This window comes from Nipponia nippon, unplaced genomic scaffold, assembly GCF_047370975.1.
Source record: "Nipponia nippon isolate SJK-2023a ecotype South Korea unplaced genomic scaffold, ASM4737097v1 scaffold_5, whole genome shotgun sequence".
Classification (NCBI taxonomy): Eukaryota; Metazoa; Chordata; class Aves; order Pelecaniformes; family Threskiornithidae; genus Nipponia; species Nipponia nippon.
This window is the reverse complement of record NW_028262369.1, coordinates 12347219-12373331: the sequence shown is the minus strand read 5'-3', so window position 1 is coordinate 12373331 and position 26113 is coordinate 12347219. Positions and strand designations below refer to the sequence as shown.

General features: G+C 38.8%; 1 protein-coding gene across 12 annotated transcripts in view; it reads left to right on the top strand.

The window, feature by feature from the left end:
- The window catches only part of CHLSN (cholesin), a 141378-nt gene that overhangs the window by 82349 nt on the left and 32916 nt on the right, over positions 1–26113 (top strand). For 10 of the 12 annotated variants that reach the window (XR_015698587.1, XR_015698588.1, XM_087730465.1 and 7 more), the window contains one exon: positions 25547–25722. Coding sequence is in view for 9 of the 12 variants with exons in the window: in XM_087730465.1 (XP_087586591.1) it covers positions 25547–25722 (176 nt within the window). In the remaining 3 variants the exon portion in view is untranslated. Of the gene's footprint in view, positions 1–10180; positions 10319–25546; positions 25723–26113 lie in introns of those variants that run through there. The other 2 variants (XM_087730470.1, XM_087730471.1) reach the window with 2 other exon arrangements.

The following is a 26113-nucleotide window of genomic DNA, read 5'->3' as shown; positions in this document are numbered from 1 at the left end:
TTCTTGAACTTTGCCTTCCAATCCAATTACCACTTGTGCCTAGAAATCATAACTCTGATGCCTCCCATTTGATAATGTTGAATGTTATCCTTGTCCAAGTTTATATCATTTCCCGTAGTAAAAATGATCTTGCTTATAAAACTGCTAGGTAATATACTCCTAAAATTGAATTATAGGCAGTAGTACATGGTATTTGTTGGTAAACAAAGCAGAGTCGTGATGGTATATCAACCTGGCCCAGTTCTGTCTCTTTTTAAATTAAATGAAATGAAGAGGTTTTTCTTGTGACATGCTTTTCTTGTGATAACATATTGTATATTGTACTCTTCGTGATATGAATGAAGACAAAGCTTTCAGTGTAAATTTTTTTTTTCGAGTCAAGCAAAATAACAGGAATCTATGTTGTCAGCTTTGATTTTAAGCACTTCTATGATAGCGTCATGCTCACAGTATGTAATGAGGTCATATGAGGAGTCGTTCCAGCCAGCTCCTTTATCAGCGTAAGCCATCGTAGCTCAGTATGTGTCCTCCTGTGTCCTCCTGCCCTGCCCTCACTGGTAACTGGATTGGACTAGATGCTGCATAATTCTCTGGATCTGTATTACCGAGCCTTCGCTGCACACATCTTTGTTGCACATTTACAGCAGAATGTTGTTACTGAAGTGTGGAGTCACATTCTGGTATTATTACATGAAAATTGATTCTGATTCCTCGGTATTTCAGAGTATATTATTAGCGTAGTACAACTAATCATTTTCTTACAAGGGGAATGACAATCGTAGCCTTGTCTAGATGCTGCGTGTGTATTTATAGGATCGCGATGCCCACATATGGTGGCTAAACTTGGCTGCTTCTCCTGCTGGTTTCTGTGGTTTTGTTTCATTGTCCAGAAAAAGTGACAACATTCTCAGCGCTGTGGCATCCATCACCAGGATTCGTGTGATGTCCACTTTTGGCAGGAAAAGAAACATATATATTTGTTTATTTGGTCCTTTAAATGTTATAGCAGACTTCATAGTTTATTATCTATCTTTAAGAAGTTTTGTTTATAGTTCTCACACCATTAAAACGTCACATTAGTGGCACAGTCTGAAACGTATTTATCCCACTCAAAAGACTCAATGGTTTATGCACAGTCTGTTATGCAAGTAGCTTTACTTTAGATTTCTTCCCTTTTTTCTTTGATCACTTGTGTAATGTGTTTGAAATGTATGCCTGATGTTGGTTCCTTTTTCTGTTCCATTGCGTGCATTTGATTTTGCAGCTAAAAGGATTGAATACTAAATGTTCTTTTTGCATGTGTACATAACAGCATTTTATTTTTCTTCTTTGAGACAGAGCAAGGGAATTCATAGGATTTAAGGTCTGATAAAGTTAACAAAAAAATATAACAAAACCAAAAAGACTGAAATAGAAATGTATTTTTATAATTTTGGGGATTTTTATATTGTAAATCAGAGCAGAAGGAACAAACTATTTCAGAGATAGTACTGAAAATGAAAAAATTCCAATTATTACATTATGTCATCCACATTGTAAGAACAGTACAGATAAACTTGGACTTTCTTAGTGCATTTTTTTTCCCCCTTTACTAACCCACCAGTGTTTCAGTAACCAGGAATATATGGGTTTATGGTGACTTGGTATAACGAATCCAGTGCTGAGAAAGAGAGTTGTATTCAAGATTTTTCCTTTCTCCTTCCTTCTTAAAGTAGAAAAATGCTAATGTTTCCTTCCCTTTCTGAACTTCTAGACTGGAACAGTATTTGATAAGCTGGCTCCCAGGGTACAAGTGCCCTTCAGAGATCCTCTTTGTAGAGCATGTGAATTCTTCTGTTTAATTTCTTGCAGTTCTTAGGCACAGCACAGCAAGTTCAGTTTAGTTTTGGTATCTGCATTAGACATAGCATTTCAGTAACTTTCCTATTAAAGGGTTCTTAGTGATTCAGTGCTGAATGTGCAATGATTCTACAGCTCTGGAGAGACTCATTTCTTTCTCGTCCCATATGTTATCTTTAGCCAGCAAGCAAGGAGGGGAAACCATTTGAACTGAGATACCTTCAGATACAATATGAGCAAATATAGAAGTTCAGACCTTACTAGACAGTTTTACAAACTGCAAGGGAGGATCTGATTGTGGTTTTGCCTACAAACACTTTTTATCTGTTGAGTGACAGTTTCTAATTACAACTGTGAGTGATTTTGTGTCAGCCATGTGAGCTGTATGAGCATTCAGAACTGAATTATCATTACAAGTTTTCCTTGTATTTTTACTTCTTCCCCCTCCTCAATTCACTTCACTGAAAAGGTGAGAAGAAAGAAGCACTGGTCTTGAGCGAGGAAGAGAGATTTCTCTTCCTTCAGTAGACAAAAATGGAAAGCCTAAGCCAGTGATCTGACTGACATCTCATACCAAAAGCTTCCCAAATGATCCAGGCATCATACAAAATGCTAGCATCAAACCAGCCAGTATGGAGCTACTCAGCGCTACCAAAAACGAACAGTAGTGCTCTTAGTGAAGGACACCAAGAAGCCCTATGCTACATCATGTACCAGGAGCAGTGTTCCTGGTCCTAACCCTGGAGATCTTCCCACCCTCAATGGTACCTGCCCTGCTGGATATGGACATTGAACAACCAACCAACTGCAGGACCAACCGAGCACGTGTGTGTAGACCAGAGTGCCCCCACGACCACTAAAAGAATATTTGCAGCTTTGTCAAAGGTGTCTCCATCTGAGTTTAGCAAAGAACTGGTGGGAGTGCAGCTTACACCTTCACCCCTCATTTCTCCCTGAAGGATGATGCTATGTCTAGCACTTGTTCTGGGAAAGCAATCTTAGTCTTATTATAATAGTTTCTAATTACTCATTTCTGCAAGATCAGTGCCCGAGGGTCACCACAAGCCAAATACTCTGTGAACAGTTATCCCAAGAATTTGTTAATTACTGTGGAGCCACTACAGGTCTTCAAAATGTATTGCCTGTATCGATACCATAAATCCCCTTTCCTCTCCACTTATTATGGAGACCTTTGTATTCCGGGTTCTGTGTTAATGAAGGTACTGTGGTGCTGCTGTGGCCTATTGCTCGTGCTGCTGGCTGTCATGTACAGACAAGCATGTGAGATGGAGACACAGCTACAAAAGACCCTGCTAACCAAGCAAGTTAGGTGTTTTATGGTCTAGTTTTTTTAATTCTGATTATGAGTCTGGAGAAAGAGCCACAAAAATGCTACAAAACTTTCTGTCTTTGTAGTGGATTTTGCGGCTTCCTATTTGCAACATTTGTTGTGTGTAAATTTTTGCACTTTGGCCAAAACAAGACTGTTTTTATGACTTTACTTCCAAATGTGTTGAAAGCGTATGTTGCTGTATTATTTATTGTACAGCACTTAAATAACTTTATATACTGAATATATGCTAAAGCAGAATTCACAAATGGCATCTCCCTCAGTGGAACTTTTGAAGTACAGTTGGTGTCCTATTGTAACTGCATAACTTTGTAAGGAAGACCGACTGTTTAAAAGTTTTTGGACAGAATTATGAAAATTATTAATATTTTAAGTTGTTACAGTACCAGGAACATTAAGCCTAATTTGATTGAAATCCAAATACAAACCTTCTTCTAAAAAGCTAAAAAGAAAGTAATGAAAGTTTTAAGGCTTTTATGATGGGTGAAGGATTTCAGAAGCCTCTAGAGGTCTGTGTGCTCTTTTATATGGGTTATGTTTCTGACACCTCTCAATGTGGGATTTAAAGCAGTTTTTTTATTTGAAAGGGAAGATAAACAAACAGTTTGGCAGTAGATCTCCTCTTTGAATAGATAAAAATGCTTAAAAAAACGTGATAATTGCTTGTAAGAGGAACTGTATTAGAAAGTTATTTTTCTGCTTTTATTTCTAGTAAATTTATAGGCTGAGGAGTTTAGGAGGCGTTCCAGGTTAATTATTCATTTGCAAATAACAACTCTTTTTCAGTCTTTTGATCATACTTCCAGTTTTAAACTGAAGATAAACCTTGAGATGATTATGCTTTTTGCTTCTTTAGACTTTGTCTTTTTCAGCCTGTCACAAATTTTGCATCGATTTTAATATGAATGTTTTGACTGTCAAATGTTTTGACTGTCAAATATTTATTCCTTTCACCTAAATGGTATAGTGACATATTCCACTGCTGTAAGGATAGGTGTTCTCTGGTTCAAAAGTTAGCAAGCAGTAGCGTATACCTGCACTTTAATATAGCTTCTGCAGTACCTGAGTGGCATGTTATTAATTGCACCTTTATTTTTTATGGAAACATTGTAGGTTTGCGCTTAAAATATTTACTTGTTGAGTACTGTATTGTTCAAAAGGATATTTACTTAAATATTAGAGATAAAAAAATTCTAGTAGAATAGTAACGTAGTAACTGATGTATAATTCCTTTTCTACTTTGGCCAAATCCCCTCCCTGCGAGGAGCTCATCAAGAAGGTGGAGCCAGGCTCCTTGCTGAGGCGCAGAGCGGGAAGATGTGAGAAATGGTCATAAAGTGAAACAGGGCATTATAGCTGAATATGAAGAAAACATTTTTCACTGCAATTAAGCACCAGAGCACACTGCCCAGGGAGGACGTGGGATCTCTGCTGTGGGAGGCTTTCCACACCCAGCTGGAGAAAGCCCCGAGTCACCTCGCCTGCAGCCACCACTGGTGGACCAGGAGCAGGGAGCAGATCCTGATTTCTGCGTGCCCCTTGCTTGCTCAAATTCCCCACACATTGTCTCACCTTCATACAGCGATTGCTATCAAAGCTGTCTCTAATGAAATCTTGTTGGGCTGTAAAAGTTGATCTCAAAACTTGGTCTGAGACCAAATTTAATTTGTTATTCTTCAGATGCTGAACTACTTTGCCCTGACACGAGGGGAAAGTGATCAGCTGCACAGGTGGATACAGCCTGAAATATGTCTATGTGCAAGCACATCTATCATAGATGTGCTTGGAGGGAATTACAAGGAGAACAGAGGCTGAGCATTTCTTTTAAACAGACGAACAAATTTTACTTGCAGACAGAACTGGAAGACATTGTGCTTCCTCCAGACATTACTTTTGCAGTAAAAACCATCATGAAAAGCAGCTCATACTTAATAATACCCGATTCAATGGTAAAACTGCTACCTAAACTGGCTCTCCTTATTTAAGTAGTAGATGAAAAGTGTTCTGCCGTATCAGTTCTTAGAGTGTATCTGTTCTTTCCTATTAAAGCACTCCTAATTCCTAAAGCATTTCCCATTAGGCACTAATGTCCTTACAGCGATAATCTGTTAGGAAGGGTCTAATCCAAGACCAGGTAAAAAAAAATCTTGAAGTCTTGTGAGCTCAATCTAAATTTTATTCTGTGGTGCCTGAGGGGGGAAAAGTCCTTTTAAATAAATTTGTTCTCTTTCTGAATAGATAACTAGCCAAATGCCTTTCAAATATTTGTTCAACTGATCAAATATTGGTTTAGGTTTAGAAAACAAATTAACCTAGTGTTTGAAGAACTAGACATTTTGTACCTGGACACTTTTCTGTGTCATTACTTCTGTACCAATGACCCCAAGTACTTTGGTCAAAATGAAAGACCCTTCTGATGAAATTAGTCAAACGTTTCTGCAACTTCGATAATTCTTACTGTTGTGTGGACGCCTGTTAAATTAGCGCAGTTGTATGTTTAAATTCTAGTACTTCCACTAGGGAAAGCCCAGCCAAATTGCACTGCTCTTTAATACTGATAATGTGGATTTTTTTTTTTTTCTGAAGCAACTGAAAATATAAAGAACAGTTAAAATTACAGTGTTTTGTTAGTCTGTTGGTATTGGGTGAAATCAGTTTCATATGCCTATACATAATATTTAAATGAGAAAACAAAGTTGTAAGATGGAGCAATTTTACAGCAAAGCTGAATAAAATTACTAAGCTACCTTGTTTATAATTTTTTTTTTAAATCAGTAAAGTTCTGCATAAACCAAGGAAAACATGGAAGTTCTTACTCATTTTCTTTTACCTTTTTGCTTATGAGAAAGGTGCACCAGTGTGTCAAATTTAAGTTTTTAGTTCTACTGTAGATACACTGATTTACTGGGTTACTTTTATATTAGCTATATATTTTTAGTAAAAAAAACGACTTGATAGTTGAACATCAGTTTAATTTTGTGATAAACATGTTTCTAAGTGGGTAGGTTGAAAAGGCAGAGGAGTGTTCTGTCCTGACACTAAGTAAAACCAGTCCCAGGTGGAAATTCTCCCTCTGTGTGGAGGGGTGTTTGATTTAGGCAGGTGTCTGATTGCCTTCTATCTCAATGGCTGTGCCATTGCGTGGCATGTACTTAAGCTGGGTGAGATACCGTTCCTCTTCCCATTCTTGAAGTAGAGGCTGTGAACTCCTTTTTCTCAGTGTAAGTGTAAAATTTTCTACTAAGTAGCTGACGTGAGTGTACTCAGAAACACAGGCATATAAAATACATTTTTGCATGCTTCCTATGGCTAAGAGTTGTAAGTAGATCAAATTAAAGTTTTTGCAGTGACGTTTCAAATTCTTCATTGGTGCTTATGATTCCTCTGCGGTGCACTACTGGTTGTACAGCGTATCACAGTGTGTATCCGCTGTGAGGTTACAGACTTCAGCGATTATTGTATGTTGTGTTTACATAATTATGACCCTTTTTAAAAGTTTGCTAGAGTTTAACCTTTAACAGGGTACTGCCGCTTGCTTTGAGTAATTGCTGAACTGAATGATGTCTTCAGGCATGATGCAACTCCAAGAGGAAATGCAAAGGGTAGGACAGAGGATGGCAAAGCCCGTTTTCTCCTCTATCTTTAACTGCCTAGACCACATCTTGTCATATATTTGCATTTGTATAGTATGTGAAGATAATTTATTTTCTTTATTAGATTAGATACCTTAATGAAGTTATGGGTATGGGTTATTATTAGATGATAGCATTTGTTTATTTAATTAGCTTAATAATAAAAGCAAAATTTTGTTTTGAACTCGGTCATCATCTGTTAAACTACTGGAGCAGTTTAATAATTGACCGCTACCATTACCCATCCCAGAATTAGCAAGCAAAAAAAAGAATTTTTGCAACCAAAGGGAAAAATTGCGTCTGATGTTTTTGTTCACCACTGATAGGTAGGTAGTAAGTGAAGGGGATTTTGTTGCTCATTCTAAAATGCAGGAAGCTAACCAGCATCTTCTCACTGCAGTTATAACTTGAGAAGGCTAGAAAACCTGACGACTCCAGTTGGAGTCTGTCTGTTTGCCTGGCTGTTTGCTTCCCGGCTGTGCTTCAGAGTTTTTGACGGGCAGGAGGTGAGTGTATATGCTGAACGGTTAAACGCTGCCATTCAAGGAACAACAGCTATAGCAGCCGAGAGCATCATCTAAAGGGAGAAAATAATTGGACAAATAGCTCACCTAAGAGGAGAGAGGGACTTGGCTTTTATACGAATACTTTCAGTGTTGTGAAAATGTGAATTCTGTATGCTATAAAAATCTATATATTGCTGTATTGGTTATCTGTTAAAGTTTTTTGAATTTACTTGTTTGTGTCTGCAGGAAAAACAGCTTTTTCAAAATGTTGTTCTTATGGAGGTATTAGGTCCACGTTGTTACGGTCCTATTGCAAATGCTCACCCTCTGTGTAGAAGGAAAATGGTTTTCTTGGATTCCCTGTTGACTGATTCTTGCCTGACTCATTTTGAATAATAAAAATATGAAGTATACAGTATTGCCAGTCTTGGGTTAAATCACAAATTGGAAACGATACATTTAATAATACCACCTCATTGTTGTTTGCTTTCTGATTTGCTTAACTTTGAGAAATAGTAGCTGCCTTCTGGGTGAGGTTCTCAGATCCGTACGCAGCGTTAAGCATCCATCTCCGAGCAATGAACAGGGAGAGCTGCCTGTTCTCCATTTGGAGGTGTTTCTGTTTACCTGCTCTGTCCTGTGCTTTGTTTGGGGAGATGCCAAAGGTTTTTATGTCCTCCACTTTTCTTACATGTTAACTTTTGCCTTTGTTTCCCTTTCTTCCATTGCACTCTCCTTTGGTGGTATTTCACATGGTTTAGCACATCCGTCAACCTTGTTTTGCTGCTTGCGTTACCCCATCTATTCCTCAGGGTCCCCCTTCCTGCCCCGCAGTGGCCGCCTGTGCTCTTACCAGATACTCCTGCTCTTTGTACTTTCAGTTCTCCTTCTGTTCCCTCCTGCATGTAAAAATTAATTCTTCTGACTCCTTCAGTTTCTTGTTCCTTTTTACTAAAACACTTCCCACTCCCTGCTGCCTCCTTTGTCTAGTTTTTCGCAGCCTCTGACTGAGGTCATTGGAAATGTTGTCACTGGTCTTCATAATAGAACCAGCCTCTTGGTGACTGACGTACCCTTGTGCTTCACGGGAACAGCCTGAGTTCAGGCCCTTGGAAGCAAAATTATGTTTTCTGCCTTTACTAGGCCTCTACTGTCATTTTGAAATTAGAGGGAAATAAGTGAAAGTCCAAAACTGTGCGATGCATGGCACTCCTAAAAAGCAGCAAATATCAAAAGATCTGTGATAATTTCAGAGTTGGCAAGCTGAAGTTCATCATCCCTGTACTTAAAAGGTAGGATACACATAGCAACATTACGTATTTCACACTTATATTTATTACATTACATATTTTACACTTATATTTATTTTAAGGAATGGTGTCTTCAGCCAGAGCCCGCAAAAAATGGGATCTCACAAGCTGCACAGCCACTTGCTTCCACCTTTCCGTCACCTCCTCTTTTTGCTGGCAGAAATATTCACAGTGAATTAAATTAAGGAACTGATTTGGTTTTAAAGTAACCTTTGGGGGAGGATAGAGAGGTAATTTTAACTCAGATGAATTTACAAGACTGTGCAAACACTTGTGCCAACCCAAGGAAGAGGTGGGAGAAAATGCGGAGTGTGTCTTTTGGCAGCAGTACTAACTTATGCGGGTTTAAATTGTTCCTGAAACTATTACCTGAGATTCTTTTATTCATAAGTAGAGCTTTCTTTAGAGCCTAAACGGAAGTATTTGGTTGTGTAATCTTTCACTGTAAGCAAAATATAGTACATCTAATTTATAAGCATATTGTTTGTATTGCTGCAGTCGCTGTGTGACTATATTTCCTCCAGTAAGTTAATAATTTCTATTATATATAATGTGGATAGTCTAGTGTAAGGCGGGAAAGGAAGAAATCAGAGCTCTGTGTAATGACATTAAGCTTTTAGCCGTATAGACAGCTTAAACGGACTCACAGCTGCTTAACATATGCCCTCTGCCTGAACTCGTTTTATCACTTGGTATCTGACTTCTCTCAACATATAAAAAGTTGATGTGATTGATAGTTGGTTATATAATATTTGTCAGGGTGAACTGAATCATTATGTGTCTAGGTTCAAGAATATAGAAAAATAAAGCTGAAAGATACAACAACAAAAAATCCTGGCATTTTTTTTCCATTCATTAAGCTTACTTAAAGCAACTCTTTTTGTTTGCTGGAGTTAGTGGTTGCTGGTTTTTCTAAGCAGCAATTGCTGAGTGATTTAGAGTACATCTCTGCTCTTTTGTTTGGATTTCATTTGCAAAACCATTTAGAGTTATAAAACTGTCAACTTAAGAACATTCTATATATTTTGCCAGTGAGGGCCTCATGTATGCAGAGTTTATATTTTTCTCTCCATTTTGTGTGCCATTTGAATTCTCCAGTATATATCACTGTTCTTCTTTGGGCTGGTCATTAGAATAAGTCCCATGGCCGCCTTTAGAGCAGCAGGAATCGTCAAAGTAATTGCAAAATTGCATCTCAGATTAGTCATTAGATAAACGAATGTGTAAGATCTGCTAACCACGATATCTTGCCCTTGGCCAAGCCTAGCCTAGCAGTGTAGTAATAGAAGGCTCTGCTGATGCTTAAAAACACATGAAATTTAGAAGGTCTGACTGCAACTAGAATTGAATCATACATCTAAACATTAGAAAGCATAGACCAGAACTGTTAGTTACGTTAATTAACAGTAGTTAAAACACAGTCTGGTACCTTTCTGAACTCTCAAATTGCCTAAAATAACTACCACCTGGGAGCTGAAAAATGTTATGCAAACTGTATTACCTACTACTTGGAGTTTTGCTCACTATGTTTCTCTCCTGCAGAATTCCTCTGGCAGCTAAGCTCAGCTTTACATTGCGCGGAAGTTGCAGGGCCCAGGTCTGTCGTCATTCTGCGCAAGGGTCGTCTCTCGTGGCCCTCCTGCTGGTTCTGTGTGCAGAAAACTCTGGAGTATTGTCCAGGTGGTTTCATGTATTTATTTCAGATTTTCTTTTCCTATTCTTCATAAGGCATGGTGGATTTAAGATATCAAGTACTTAATCAAATTATATAAATGTTGATGTGACAGATCTGGAATGAGAGAGGAGCTGTATCACCTTTGGGGACTGAACAGGATCATGGCTAACTCTTTAAGGTTCTTTGATTTTGTTTGTTGGTCTCTGAGCAGCGTTTCCACCTTGGTGAAGAACTCTCTCTGTCGTGTATGTTTTGCCAAGCACAATTGGGCTTTGTGCTTTGTTGCCCTAATTCCTGAGCTGAGGGCTCCCTGCAAGGGACAGGGAGTGCAAAAGGCCCTGGGTGGGATGCAGAAAGCAATGGCTGTCAGCTCTGTTTGCCACATTGGGCCATGCTAATTGCAGCTAAGTCAGGCAGACACAAATGTGCAAAAGAGCTGACATGCAAAAACGTATACAAAACAAAACAGTTTGGGAATGTTTATCCAGTTGGAGGCTTTAGGAGCTATAAGCCTTTTCGATTTTATATATGTAAATGTAAAATGAATACGTGCTGTATGAAAGGAGAAAATGTAGTTCTGTGATACATTGTTGTGCTGAACATGTGCCTGAAAGTTAGGAATTTTTAAGCTGAGAAGTTCCACAATTGGTTTAAATTTATGTTACTCTGGGCAAGTAGCAAAGTTTGGCTTAAAACTCTCAACATGAACCATACTTCCTGTCATGAAAGTTGTCAAGAGTATTTGATGAATCAGATTATTATCTTTCATTTCCAGTTGTATCCCAAGTCTAATCGTAGCAAGATCTGGGTGTAGAGGTTCAAAAAAAATGTTGTAAATATTTTCAAAGCCAGGAAAAGTATGAATCATGCTCCTGTTTATAACTTGAAAGTCGGAATTTATCATGAATTTGCACCTCTTATTGTTACTGGATGCCTGGTTGGTCATGTCCAGTGGGAGATAAGTCAGTGCTTCAAAACTGGTTTGGAATTTTTGGAGTCAATTAATAGAAGTTTTTAAAGGTCAATGACAGATTTTATGAAAGCATTAAATAAAGGCAGCGTTCATTCAGAGAATCTGGAAGAATCCTTTGCAGGAAGTATAATGTTTTTGTCTTTGCTATCTTGAAAGAAAACTAGGTGTTGACTTTTCTGGCTTCGCTAACTTTTCCAGTGTTCCCTGTTCACCTTGACTTCACATGTCAGTAACCATTCTGCCTGCATCACTGGCAGGAGGTTATCTCTCCATTTCTACCATATGACCTTCCAGTATGATTTTAGTTCTCAGTATTCCAAGGGAAAGTACTCATTTCTAGAGAAAGTTTTAAAAAATAAAAGGAAAAAATGAGAAGATCTCTTTGTCAAACTTGGTTTTGTTTTTTTTTTTTTCCGTTTGGAGATTGCAATTTTATTTAAAGTGTTTTACGAAACATCTTGACCTTTAATTTAATCTTCAGCAGAGAAGTGTGATATCTACTTTCTCATGTCACATTTGTAATACTGGAATGTCTCATGCTAAAGTAGGATCTTTATTTTAATTTTTATTTTAGTTTGATTTTTCTATTTTAAAGTATGTTGTATTGTTTGCAAGTAAGAAGAAATATGAAGCTTTTTTGTTGCTATTCAAAAAAGAATTCTGACACCTTGGCTTTTTTCCAGACCAGTTACATTTTTTAAAAAATTTCTTGAAGATCAGAATTTCCCTTGAGATAGACCTTCCATTTGCTATTAATCTCTCTCTTCCTTTGCTCTCCTTTTCTTCTGCCAAGCATAAACTACTTCACTTTCAAAGCTCTGCAATCTATTCCCACTCTAGCTGTTATCCCATATGCGCTATGGAAATGTTGACTCTTCTTTCACTAACAATTGAAACATTTACCTTTGACAATCTGCACTTTCTAATGACCATCTCCAGTGCTTTTTGCTGTGCCCGCCCTGTGTGTAATGAAGAAGTTGCTTGCTGTTCCTACCTTAAAAGTTTCCTTTCTTTTGATCCCTACAAAAATACAAGATAACAGAACAGGTATGTGATAAACGTAATCCTTCTGTTAGTGGGTTGGTCTGTGTTTTCTTGTATTTCACATGTTATTCCATCTGTAATTATCCCCTCTATTTTATACTTAACTTTAAAATTATGTGGGCAACTGCCATTTTCTGTTGTGTTTATAATTGGTTTATCAAAAATAAAATGTAAAATGTAACTTCTGCATGCAAAGCTTGACTTTGAAACTAACATGAGTTCTAAATTCAACCCACATAAATTACAGTATTTCTTTTATAAATATGTATAACCTACTTATTATTGAAATGTAGATTAATACGATTTTATTTGAGGATAACTTGCTAGGTGCCTTAATTCCAAAATAAGCAAACACCACCAACACCTTTTTTGTGCTGCTTTTACAACGATGTTTTTCAGTGTGGTCTGTTGAAATACAAACAGGTTTTATGGAGCATTTTTTACTAAACAGTCGACAGGTTTTAATTTAGGGTCTTAAATCATAATTGTTTTTCAATTTTCTGCTCTGCCTCACAAAAGCATAATGAGGGCACACCTGATGCTATAAAAACCAGATGTCATTTCAGTGTTCCAGGACTGTGTTATAACTTTGGAGAGCTTAAGAGTTAGTATCATAGACGTATAGTTATCAGCGAGCTCACAAGAAAGCACGTAAAGCATTGCTAAATAAATAGGATTTGGGAATGGATTGCACTTTAATTTCAGAGATTTTCAAAATGCTGAAAATATGGATGGAATTTTCTTAAGACACTTTCAGGAGACCATTTCAGACTGACAAACGTATTCAAATTCTTTCTTCCTACCAGTCGTTTTTAATGGGACAGTACTATTTGCCCTTGATCATTGTGATTGAAAGAGCAGCAAGCAGACCTGGAGGAAAGCTAGATTGTGTAATTCATGCCAGCTCTTAGAACCATTATTCCTTTACCTTTCTCCTTCAGACAAAACTTGGGAAAACGGGATGTTCGGTGGGAACTGAACTGTACATGAGATACAAGTGGAGCTTTATAGTATTTGTTTCTTTAAACGGGTTCAGATTCTGCATACAGGTGTTCAAAGGTCTATTCATAGAAATTATATATATTTACAAGAATAGTCATTTCATAGGAGGTAATTGTCACAGTCTCAGTCACCCATCTCTGGTTATCACAGGATATAAAGTCAAATGCAAAAATCTGTAATGTCCATCACATCCATTCCTTATTTTGTGTTAAGACGTCTCTCGCTTCATAACCAAACTTAGGGTCCAATTCTCTGTCTCCCAAACCATTTATCCCATTGTAAAGCAAATCAAGTGGCAAGACATGAGCAGAGGTTGTTGACACCCTTATGCTCAGTTGTCATGGTATGAATGTGCAGGACAGTTGAGGGGCTGCTTGTGTTGTGGGTGTTGCTGTGAGTGTCTATTTTAGGGTTGTTGAATCATGAAATGAACATGTTCTGCTAAAGAAATGAGTCCTGCCCACTCCGTTTTCTTGAGTGTCTCCTTTTGGGTCTCGTTCATCACAAATTGAAAATTGCATGTTCCTGCATATGTGTGCGTGTGCAGTTGAGTATTTAGATAGATATATGTATGAGATACATTCTGGTATATTTAACTATTTTTTTAAAAAAGATCTTAGCAGAGCGAAGTACAGCGGTACTAGTTTTGTTAAATAAGAAATTAATGAATAGGAATTTGCTAAGGTATTATTTTCTTCTTTTAATTGAATGGAAGAACGCAGAGAGTTTGGAAGTAGAGGGTATGTACCAGGACATTAATTCCCTGTAGCTACAGATGCTGTTGAACTCTGGAGCTGAAGCTAATGACAATTTGTTGGTAAAGAGGTATGAGGTTTTTTAGGGGTTTTGATAGCTTTTTTTGTTTTTAACAAAAAATTTCTTCTTAAGTAAAACATAAGGATTCCTATTTGAATCATAAGGAAAACTGCCTTTCCTAGGGATTGATAACACTTTAGTTTTTCATTTAATAATTAGTCTTCTGCTTCACTAGTCTTTCCCGTAGATGAGGGAAAATGTACCTTCTTCAACTGTGTGTTTAATTATATTCCATTTTTGAGTCGGAATGGGTACGTTACAGGGAAGCTGTCAGTTTGAGACTGAGTGAACTACTCAGCTGAGTGAATTCAGTACTATGAGCATGAACCACTGGTGTAAATATGAAAGGAGATACAAGAAGTGTCAGATCATGTTCATTTGAAAGGGATGGCAACACTCTTTTTCCACCAGTGCAGACACAAGTATTATGTTTTGCCGCAGATGGGCTATCCAGGTGTTCAGCAGACCCCGATATTTGCCCTTTTATTGTTGAATTTCAGCATTTTTGGAATAGCCATTTAACTTGTTTTGTAGAATCCCAGATCTTTCCCTTCATAAAGATTTAGATAGGTGAGATTAAAACAAAATGTTTGTCCTTCCACCTTTGAAAGCACTTCATCTACTTTGCTGACTGTTACAAAACCTTATATGCTGTTTTCAAAAAGCTCTTTTACCAACATATATTGCTGTAAAGACGATTGGAATGAACTATTAGGAACTCTTGACTATGGCGAAGATGTGATTTCTTGTTGAGGACAAAGTAGTCCTGATGATATGAGACTATCAAGACTAGTAGAAACGTGAGAAGTAGGTTCCCATTAGTTCTATTCTGTTGTATCCAACTCGGCAAAGCAACATGGGATTTTTCCAGATATCCATACTCTAAAGGCAGAGTCCCTGAAGGACTGGGTCACTGTTCAGGGAATCTGCTTTAATAACACTGGCATGACTAAAAAACTTTGACAAGTCTCGCCTTGTGGTATGACTGCTAGAATATCTGTATTTGGTCAAAACGTCTTCTGAATAAGAAAACACATGATACTTTTTTTTTATGCTGCGTGTTTGAAAAAGAACACATTCCATTAACAGTAAATGCTGTGGAAACTCATACCACTTAGCTTCTGAAAAACACATCGCTATAAACAAAAATACCCTGCACTCTGCTTTAAAGATAATATTTATATTTTCTGCTGAGAGAGTAATGAGGAGGAATATCACCTGAGCTTGAGAATGTCGGTACCAGTGATATGCATGGTCCAAGTCTCACCTAACCTTTCCTTGTTTGAAATTTTAAGTGAAGACTTCAATGAGTTCCTCTGTGTAAGGATAAATTTAGCTCCAAGAACAGTGCAAAACAGACTTGTTGATTGGTGTGGGAGTGATTGCTGTGATTCCTAAACTGTGAAGGTGCTGTCATTTCTGCAAAGGATCTGTGCAGGGGGGAGGCAAAACATGCAACAGATTTTGAAAACTGTGGAAAGTGAGGTGAATCTTGGGTCTGTGGATATGCCCAAAAACTCATATGGGGCCATCTTCTATTATGAATCACAACTTTGCCCTTTTTTTACTGTAAATTATTGTTCTTTAATTACATCTTCAGCTAGAATTTTACGACCGTTCTGTAGGAAGAGTTCAAAATTGGACTGATAAAATCAGCGTAAAACTTATTACTATTTAAATATAGCCTCAGTTATTTTCATAGCTTGATCAGAACAGTTCATGCTTTAAAAATGCTCAAACTTACATTAAAAAATAACAGTCCCTTACTTTTGGTCATGGAGGTGTTCTCCAGGTAATTCTGTAAGTGTGTGGGTCATTTCCATTTCCATGTGATGAGAAAATAATAAAATCACCCTTAAAAGGCTGCATTTTCCAAAGAAAGAGCAACATTTGCACCTGCAGAAATACACATACTTGCTGTACTAAATTCTTGCATTCTGTCTGGTGGTACTGAAATGGAAGAGACGCTGGGAAGTCTCTTCTCTCCACCATCAGTCATCCAGCCTGTGTTTGCACCCTACAGGTTGGGGATAATGAGGTGCCAAAACATCCCCGTGAGGGGTCCTGAGTGGAAGTGGAGGCATCCAGTCCCTCCCCAGCTCTCTCCGGCAGCGAGCATGTGTGTTGCTGTCAACACCAGCACAGAGGGTGCAAGCATGGTTGCTCTTGCTCCGTAGGCACCTATTTATTGTCTGTCCCAGTGAATTCCTGCCATTGCTGGAAAAGAGAGGTAGCTATCATCATTTTTGCTTGCCTTGCAAAAGGCAGGCTTTGATTTCACCCTTCGTGTCTCACTGAAGTCTAGATAAATCATCTGAAGTTGGCCAAAAACTTGGGAAGGATGTTGTGATCTACAGCTGTGATCTGTGTCTTGCCCATTTTTATAGGGGTATCTGTATAAAAACTGCATGCATTAGGGTAATGGCAGAATATACATGTGCTGGGTAAACTCTGTGTTGGTCATTCCTAAACAACGTGCCAGAAATCCCCCTTGGCTGTATTAACAAGTAATTGCAAAGTTCTTTTCGACAAAACTATCAGGCTAGCCCCCATGCATGCAAGTTGCTGTAATTCGTGGTGCAGATCAGCACATGGAACTCAGTGCAAGTATGTACTGTATGTGGCTGCTATGGTGATTAAAATACATAAATAAAATAGATAAATATGGACCATATTAGAAATTCATTACTGGCACTGTCTCAGATCACAGTCAGCTCCAGCGTGCGGTGTCAGTTGTGTTCCCTTACTCCAAGCGGGCCCTCCTGGACTGGGAGCGTGAGCTCCTTCTGGAGGGGCTGGAGTTACGCAATGGCCCCCTCCTACCTTGTCAACCAGCAAATTCAACACCAAAACAGTAAACAAAGGGCTTTTGTGCGTGTTTTATAGTTCAGTGAGGATTAGTGGCCCAACACCGTTTTCAGACAGGACAAGCTTAGTGTTAGCTTGCCTGAGGTTAACGAGGGAGGACGTGGGGCGGTCTGCAGAGGCTGAAGCGGAAAGGTTTCGGACGCGGTGCAGAGAATTGTTAAAAGCGGGTTCTGCTTACCTGGGTCGTCGCGTCGGTCACGTGTTCCCTAACGTTTTGGCCACTTTAGGATGTGGATCGTGCTGGTCTCAGGCGCTTGCTTGCAGTCCTTCCTGCAGCTTCAGAGGTCCCCTCCGCCGTGGTGGACATTCTAGCCTGTACGTGGGCTCTGGGTGAATCAGATCCCTGCTTTTCTTTCCCCTCTCACCTTTTAGCATTCTCCGACTGTAAAATCCATCCCTTTCCTGAAATGCAGAACGATGCACTTGTCCGATGAAGTTTTTCCAGGCAGGATTCAAATTCCAAACAAGCCTTTCATTTCCTTCACGCAGTGGGGAGAGCGAAGGCAGGGAGGCGAAGGAAAGCGCTTGCTTCCTTTAAATCCCCACCAGCGTCTTCCCTGCGCTGGAAGCGAAGTAGCTTGTCATGGTGATCTTCAGAGTTTAACTTCAGGGGGGAGGGAGAAAGTGGAAAGCAAACTGAATGCTGTAGGGGAGATTTCTCTCTTCCCCCACTGGGCCCCTTGCCGACTGTTTTTATTGATTTCAATCACTGGAGGCTAGCTGGCTCTCAGAAGAAACACTGTGTAATGTGTTCTTTCCTGGCTTTCATTAAAGAAACTCAATGCAGTGCGGTCACGCTGCCGAGCTCGCCTGGCAACCTGCCTACACCCTGTGGTACCTCTTTCATTGGAGGAGATGGAGCTCGTGGTTTGGGGTTGCTTTATTTATTTATTTATTTAAATTCTCCAGCAAGGATTTCAAAACAGCCTATGCTCTGCTTCTACCTCGTCTCGCAGCTCAAAGCTTTTTTAAACTTCGGAATAAATTGTCAGCATCCCTAAAGGGGATGACTTTGGTGGCGATGATAACACCGAGTGTGCGACAGTCTCATGCTCCTTCTATTAAAATACCTCTGTGTGTTTTTGGGGAAGGGTTAAAAGGGCTGTGTGTAAGCCACAGGGATATGGATACAAACGGTTTCCAAGGGTTTTCTTTTTTTTTTTTTTTTTTTAATTCCATCTTCCTCTGATTGGTTAACATGGTTTAATTAGGGGTAAGAGAGTAAGCAACATCCTTTGACAAATACGTGAAAATTCCTGGCAGTGCTGTAGTTGCAAATGAAGCAAAACTGCATTCCCCAAGCCTGCAGTCGCGGTGGTGTCTTAAATATTTCTGTTGTATTCAGGACTGTGATACTGGTGGAGAAAAATGAGAAATAAAATATGGTATTAATTTATGCCTTAGAACTTAATCTGCTACAGTATGTATTTTACAGGAGCAAACAATCTATAAAGTGGAATTCAACAAGCTAGGTTCTATAAATCGTATTGTTCTATGTGCCTATAAATGCTTTCATTTAATTTAGTAAATTGTTCAATTTCTTCTTATTCAGGAGTTCCTAATGATAACACTTTATGTGCTCTTCAGAATTGGATGTAAATCTATGAAACATATAAAGATCCCATAGTTGTAAATTAAGCCTGGTTTCAAGCTAATAAAGGTGCATCTATTCTAAATTACAGCTGCAAATTTAGGGTGATACCTGATCACTTGTGCTTGTGAGATACTATAGCTGTGTACATAAGGACACTTTTTTTTTTTTTTTTTGAACATTTACATGACCACTAAAAAAATCCTTTCCTGGATCAGAAAGATAAAAAGCTTGTTCTTATGTAAATCTGGCTTCCTGCAGAACTTGTTTGAGGCTTTTCTGCCTGGGTTGCATCTACAGAAACCTTTCCAAATCAATTTAATGTAAGTTATTCCCAGTGTTTTTGTTGTGAGGAGTCGAGATTCTAGAAGCACCTAGCTATTATGAAAACTTTTAATTTTTTCTTCGAGCAAAGTATAATTTAAAAAAAAATCTTCCTCTGTAAGTGCTAGAGACATGATTTAAGGAGGTATACTACTACGAATGTTACTTTTCATTCAAAATTTGCTTTCTGCATGGCCAAGAAGTTTCATATGCCCTCTCTGGTCATACTTCGTCTTTTCATAAGGTGCTAAATGATAGAAAATAGTTATTTAAATTCAATATAGCTGTGAACTATTTTATGCAAATTCTATAGCTGTAGTTGTAGCACAGTTCTTTGGCAAGCTTCAGACAGTAAATCATTTGTCAATCTTTCTTTTATGAGCCTTGCATCTAAGGATTTGCCAGTCTTTCTTCTTTGTAGGTTTTGAACTGTGTTTATAGGTTCTGCTTTTTGGTTTTAAGCTGGCAGATGGCCAGTTATTTATCTGGGTTCATATGTATTGTGTAAGACAGAAACAGGACATTTTGCATGCTGATATCATGCACAGAGCATTTTTGGGGCAAAAGGCTACTTGTAAGCAGAAGGCATTATGTGACAGGTCGGCACCTCCTCGTCAGTTCTTGGTCAGTGAACAAAGCCCCTTTTGACATTTCTTTATATTAAAAGTTATGAAATAACATGAGCTTAACGAACAAACAAGGCGATACAATGCTCCTACTATGAAACAAGCTGTATCATCCATTTCCCCATCTTTCTCTTTGGAGTTCAAAAATTTGGTGCCCTCTTTATACATTTGTCACTGTTAGTCAAGTTATAATTTATGCCTCTGAATTTCTGATGTTGCTTGCTTTGCCGTTGCACAGACTTGTGTTGCTGTGCTGGTATAAAAGGATAAAAGTCTATTGGCTTTTGGAGGAGCTGTATTCACTGGTACTGATAAATAGTAAATTTGGTGTTGTGGCTTGGGCTGTGGTTACTGCTATAGGTTTGGCAGCAAAGCTGAACCCCTGAACAGGCAGAAAGTTCAGACCTACACAGGCAAATCCCAAAGGCAAATTTGTAATAAATGAGTGTTCGGTTCATTGTGGCAATTCTTCAGAGTTTCTGACTCTGTCAGCCTTATTCTGTGCTGGCAACAGGCAACTGGGGATGCAAATGTAGGAGTCTTTGAAACGGTGATGAGCGAGGAGGAGGAACAGAAGTCTTCAGAAGATGTCTTCAGCTCTACTCAAGTGTGAGGCACTCAAGGACCTCTGAGTAACTATAAATCTAGAAACAAATTTTAAAATGTACTTACTGCTTTGCTGAAACACAATACAATTAGTGTACTGTTAATACCATCTTAGTACTGGTTGCCCAGCTATTACGGTTCGTAGTCCCCTGGCAGTATAAGCTTTTATGCAGATGCAATCTCTGAAAAACTACTCTTGTTTGGTTTTGCCACTCTTGCTGCAGAAAAAAGGGTCAGATATCATCAAGAAATCCTGTCTTGAGTACATCTTTCTGCCTTTTCCAGTTTCTCTTGCAGTTAGAGTTATTTTTCTCTGTTCTGAATTGCTTATCAGGGCTGCTTTACACTATTAAATGCTTTACTTCAGTTTGAGATGACTCCCCTTTTATGATGGGTAAACTAATTTCTGAAGACTTACAAAATGTTTTAAATTTGTGCGATACTTCCAGATCACAAAGAATAATGGAAAACTTTAACTGGTATCTAAAACTGCCACAGCTGAAGCCTCCAGATATTTTGAGTCAGATGTCTTGGGCTATTTACAGTATATTACTATGTTTACATATGATTCAGAAATTTAGAGACTGGCATTGATGAAAGGTGCTGTATTTTCAGAACAGAGAAAAACAGAACAGAACTGGAAAAGACCTTTGCATGCAGATGGACATCATGTAGTATGAACTTCGGGAATTTGCGTGAAGATGTCTGAGCTCGCATCTCCATACCCTTGCAAAGATGACGTGGGTTTTTATGAGCATATGTGTTAAAGATTTGGGGGTCTGTCTTTTACTCAAAATATGGCATCCAGTGGCAATATCCCTTTTAGCACCTTTTCGGGTCTTCTGGAAAGTTTCCAAGTGGAAGACTCCTGCCTCCTTAATCACAAGAAAACACTGGCTCTCCTCTGAATGTCAGTCATTCAAGTGTACTGACCTAGCCTGACCTTGTTTAGATTGAGATCTAATGGGCCCGCGATCCAAGGTGGTGTGGTAGCTCTCAGCAGGCTTTGCAAATAAGCAAGTGTTGTGTTTTTCTGTATGCATATGGTTTAAATTTGTCACATCAATAAACAAGTGCCTCACACACTCAAATATGGACTTTACAATGTTGTAGTTAAGACTAAATTGTAGCACTACAAATTGTGATGTCACTTTATAAATATAGAAGGAGACAACGTGGAATATTTATGACCTCAAAACAATGAAGTCCTGTTGGTTGGATTTTTTTAAATTTAAATAATGACATAATACTAAAACTCTTAATCCAAATGGCTCACAAACTTTGGACACATCTTTCAGAAAAATAGTCACACTAGTGGTGTGGGGAAAGCGAAATTAAAAAATAAGGCTGTTGATTTAAAGAAAGGAGAGATGCATCAGTAGAGTAACATAACAGAGATCATTCAAGTTAAAATAAATACAGGTAGGCTTTAAATTCTAGTGAAAGGTTTGGTTTTGTTTTCCTTTGAGTCCCAGGTTTTGGGAAAGGTTGCTTTTGCTTGTGTTGTTTTTTTTTAAATTGCGATAAAACTCCCCTCAGCTTCAGTGGAGACTATACCACCAAATGTAGGTTATTTTATGAAGCAAATAAAACTTGAGGCTTTCAAATTAAAAACCGGTCAAGAACAGATTGTGATGCGTACTACTAGATTACTCAAGTTGACATGGATGGATAAAAGTATATTTGCAACTAGAAAAGTTGTTTGAGCTGTAAAGTTGTGAATGCTTTCGCGGTATGAGTGCTGGGAGTCCCAAACAGAAGCCTGATGAACCCGATTTTCCTCGGGTGATGCTGTGGGCTAGCAGAAGGTACCTCCCGCTGTAAATCCCGACTCCTTCACGCCCGGGACAGCACCAGCCCTGCAGGGAGAACAATGCTCTTGCTTCAGACAGCCCGTGGTGCATCAGTTGCGATGCTGGAAACAAATGTTGTCAGGGCTCGGTATTTACGTTGCGACCTACAAGGAGGGAACAACTTGTTTTGTTTTTAATGGAGCAGTTGGGGAGTGGGATAAATTCCTTGCTTTTTGATAATGCAAGGAATGTGGGGGGAAGGGAAGGTACAGAGATACGCGTTTACTGTAAGTATGGAGAAGCAGAGGCCTCTTTATCAGACCGGCTCTAATGATGTGCCACAGTCACTTTATTTGAAAGCTTCATGGCTCACAGAAAAGTAAACAAATTCATTACATTATTTTTAAAAGAAGATTAACTGTAGTGTGTCGTCTGTTGGACAGCTGCTGTAGTACTCTTTTCCAAACACTTTATAAATGACCACCCTCAGTGTTTTCCTGGGCTTTGTGTGGCTGGATTGTTATTTTAGTAAGTACCAGGGTGGCTTTTCAAATGAAAACGTTGTTTCCTGTGTAACAATTACGTACCTACCTTCACCCTAAATATTATTTTATTCTCAGCATGAGTTATAAAATTTCTTCTATACAAATGCAACATATGTTGCTTTTTTGCATGTGTTTGCACATGGATGCTGGGTTTTCTATAAAACGAAACTATAGCTAAAAAGTTTTTTAAACAAAAAAAGCAAATCCTCTTTACTGTCCCTCTTCCATTTATTCTGATTTCTGCTTTCTTGCCCTTTGTTCGCCTTTGAAAACAAAGTTGAAAAGATGAGTCAGAGTAAACTTAGATGATACATGAATTGACACTGAACAAATGTTTAGTCCTCAGCAGGTGTCTTTGGCAAATAAGACTGTGTTCAGGTATTGTCTTGTTTAACCAGCCTTTGCTTGAAAGTCAGCAAGAATGATGTTATTTAGCACCATGTCTGGACGTTCGTTTGAAAGCACTTGACAAACACTAATTGTTATAACACCAAGGATTTGTCAGTTTAAAAAGTGGTTTTAATCAGTCTCTCCATAAAGCGATTGATCTTCTTGTGCATTCAGGTTTCATTTATGGGTTCCTCAAACAGGTGAGGAGGGAGCAGATTGAGGAGGAAGAACGTTCCTTTCGCCCCCAGCTTGGCCTCCGTGGGTTCCCGATGCTCTAGCAGAGCACCCCACCTGGCAAGTACGATGGTAAAGCTGCTGGATCCGAACCAAGCCCACTCTATGAATGCAGTTCTTGTTCTTGGCAATGTTCCTGGTGGTTAGACTCTCCCTTTGTCTTGGGATGTGAGAGGCTAATGCAGGGGCCATAGGCACGGGTGAACCTCCAGACTGCCTTACTTGTCTCAGTGTACTCCACCTTCATTAGCTTGTAGCAAGAGTGTCTGAGGGACAAGCAGATTTGGAAGAAACATCAGAAAGTGTTTATTTTGAGCAGAAGAATTACGGATCTGAATAACTCAACAAACACTTGCGTGCGATCTCCCCTTGTCCTTGTCATATAGGAGTCTGCTTCAAAGTCCACTTGTGTACAGAGAAGGTAGACATTTCATGGGCCAGCTTACATTCGTGCCATTTCCACTGCTGTTGGTGGGTGGTTTTTCCCTACCCAGAGACCCCACCTTCTTATAAATATAGCCTGGCCTTGCAGGAATCTGTTCCTTGCTCAGGCTGCGGTAACAAACCCGGTACAACTGTTGCTGAGGAAGTGAATTAATGGAGTCATTGGCAAATCATTACTGTTTGGGCAACATCTCTGTTACATTTCACGTTACTACAAACACTGTTTCCACAGTGTTGCCCACAGCCCCATCTCTTCTTGTTAAATGTCATGAGCAGGACATTTAAGTGGTCTTGACAGAAGGTGCTGAATATGGTTAGACAAAAAAATGGGAGGCTGACGACCTATTCCTGTCTGAGCCCATAATTTAGAAGTGTGTCAATGTTTGCAATCTTGAGTTGGCTACAAATGATAGTAGGGGAGTAGTACAGCACAGCAAACAGGAGCTAAAAACCCTGAGCTCATCACAAGAGCTAACACTTCTAGTGGTTTTGCTACTGGATTTCTGTTCTTAACTTGGAAGAGAAGGTGATATTTAAATAGTCCTTGTTCATACCTTTAGCCTGCATTTTATCACAGTGCCTGACCCATGGAGGTGGCTAAGAAGCAGTAGTTCCTTAAACCACGATGAAGGTATCAAAGTTTTATTTGGGACTGTGTGAGGTCTGTAACTATCATATAAGCTAAGAAATAGCACCACGCCTTCAATCTTGGACTTAGAAATATCTAAAAGCAAGACCAATATGGTGTACGAGTCTTGTTTGCAGAATTTCATACTTTTTTCATTGCTCAGTTGTTCCTGGGAAGTTGCACAGAAGAGGTGGCTTCCGAGTGTCCAAATCCCTCCTGCTTCCTGAGGTACACAGGGGTTTGGATACCCAGAAGCTACTTCGTCTGCACTTTTGTGAAGGTCTATGTACGATGATCATCAGAGTAGTTAGCGTTCTGTAATGAGTAAATCTCTCTCTCAGAGAAATCTTGAGGAGGGCATTGAGTAAACAGCCATCTCATATTAGACCAGCTGCAATTTTTTTTAGGTTTCTAGTTGATACTTAACAATTCAGTGGGACTATTGCCTGGAAAGATGTGAATGAACCTCTCACAGACTTCTAGGAGTCCCTGATGTCAGTCTTTTCTTGCTGTGGAACAGCTTTTTATTCCTACACTGCGTGATCTCACACTGGCTTTTCCATGATAAACTCCGCGTATCTATTTAATGCTCTTCATCTGTACGTGAAATAAATATTTTCATTTGGGGTATACTTATGCATATATTTATAGTAATTTGGTTTTCAATATGAATAATTAACTGTTCTGTCTGCAAACCTAAGGAAAATTCAACCTTTGTGGGATATACATGTATATGTTTATGCAAGATTGTGCGTATGTTTACCCAAGATTGCTAAAGGATCTCCAAGAGGACTTGGATGAAGATGGCAGTTGTCACATCTTCTCCTTTGGCATAATGGAGATGAAGCCCCTGTGTGGCAGACAGAGATTTTCTCAGTCCAGGGAAGTGTGAGGTTACACAACAAACAGAAACTAAGGATCTTAAGGAAACCCTACTTCTCCCACTTGAATGTGTGTGTTAAAAAAAAAAAATCTGTACCTTCCCTCTGCTATGAAACAGCCTCTGCTGTTCACGTTCCCCCCTCAGGTTTGAGTATGAGAACAAACAGCACAACAAATCTTAGATATTATGTTTAATACATGGATAGAAGGTGCTCACATTACTGTACTGCTGAGAACAGTATAATCATCTATAGAGGGCAATTCCGCAGATTTCTGCAAGTCCAGTATTTACAGTTCTGTGAATTGAGCAAAGTAGAGAGGTGATGGAAGTATACTGAACAGCAAAATTATGAAGCTTGAAGCTTCTGGTTTTAAATATTACCTGTGTCCTTCAATTGCATTTATGCATATTTTGTTCACTTTCCTATAGAAATATAAACGCTTTATTTAAATGTTGATTATTGCAGGCAACAAAAGAAGAGGAAGAGCTTACTCCAGAGGAAAGAAGGAAACTGGAAAGAAAATTAAAAAAAGAGCGCAAGAAGAAAGAAAAACAGCTGATGAGGGAAGCTGGAATCTCTACTAAAAAGGTGGAGCCCAAAAAGCAGTCGGGATCTGAGCTGGCTCTGGCCTATTTAACCAGGTAAGAATACTAAAACCACTGGAAGTGCTCCCTACAGAAGTAATCTGTAAAGTGTGCCAGAAATCCAGAACAAGCTGAACCAAGTCATAACTCATTAAAGGAAATTGCTGCAGTTAAGTACTAAGTTAATGTTTCATCTCAGTTAACATCCTAGCATACAGTTGATCACCCCATTGTATTTATATCACAGGAACAACTGAAGCATGTGAAGTATGGTGCAAATATTTTATAGAAAGACAGCTCCTGTCCTGAAGATCTTATTGTTGATATATAAATATCACTGGGTTAGCTGCGCTTAAAAAGATGAAAGGCATATTGCAGAAAAGATTGCATAGAGGAAACTAGTTTTGTTTCTTGAGTGCACTGCTTTAAGCAGAGGAGTTTCAGTTAA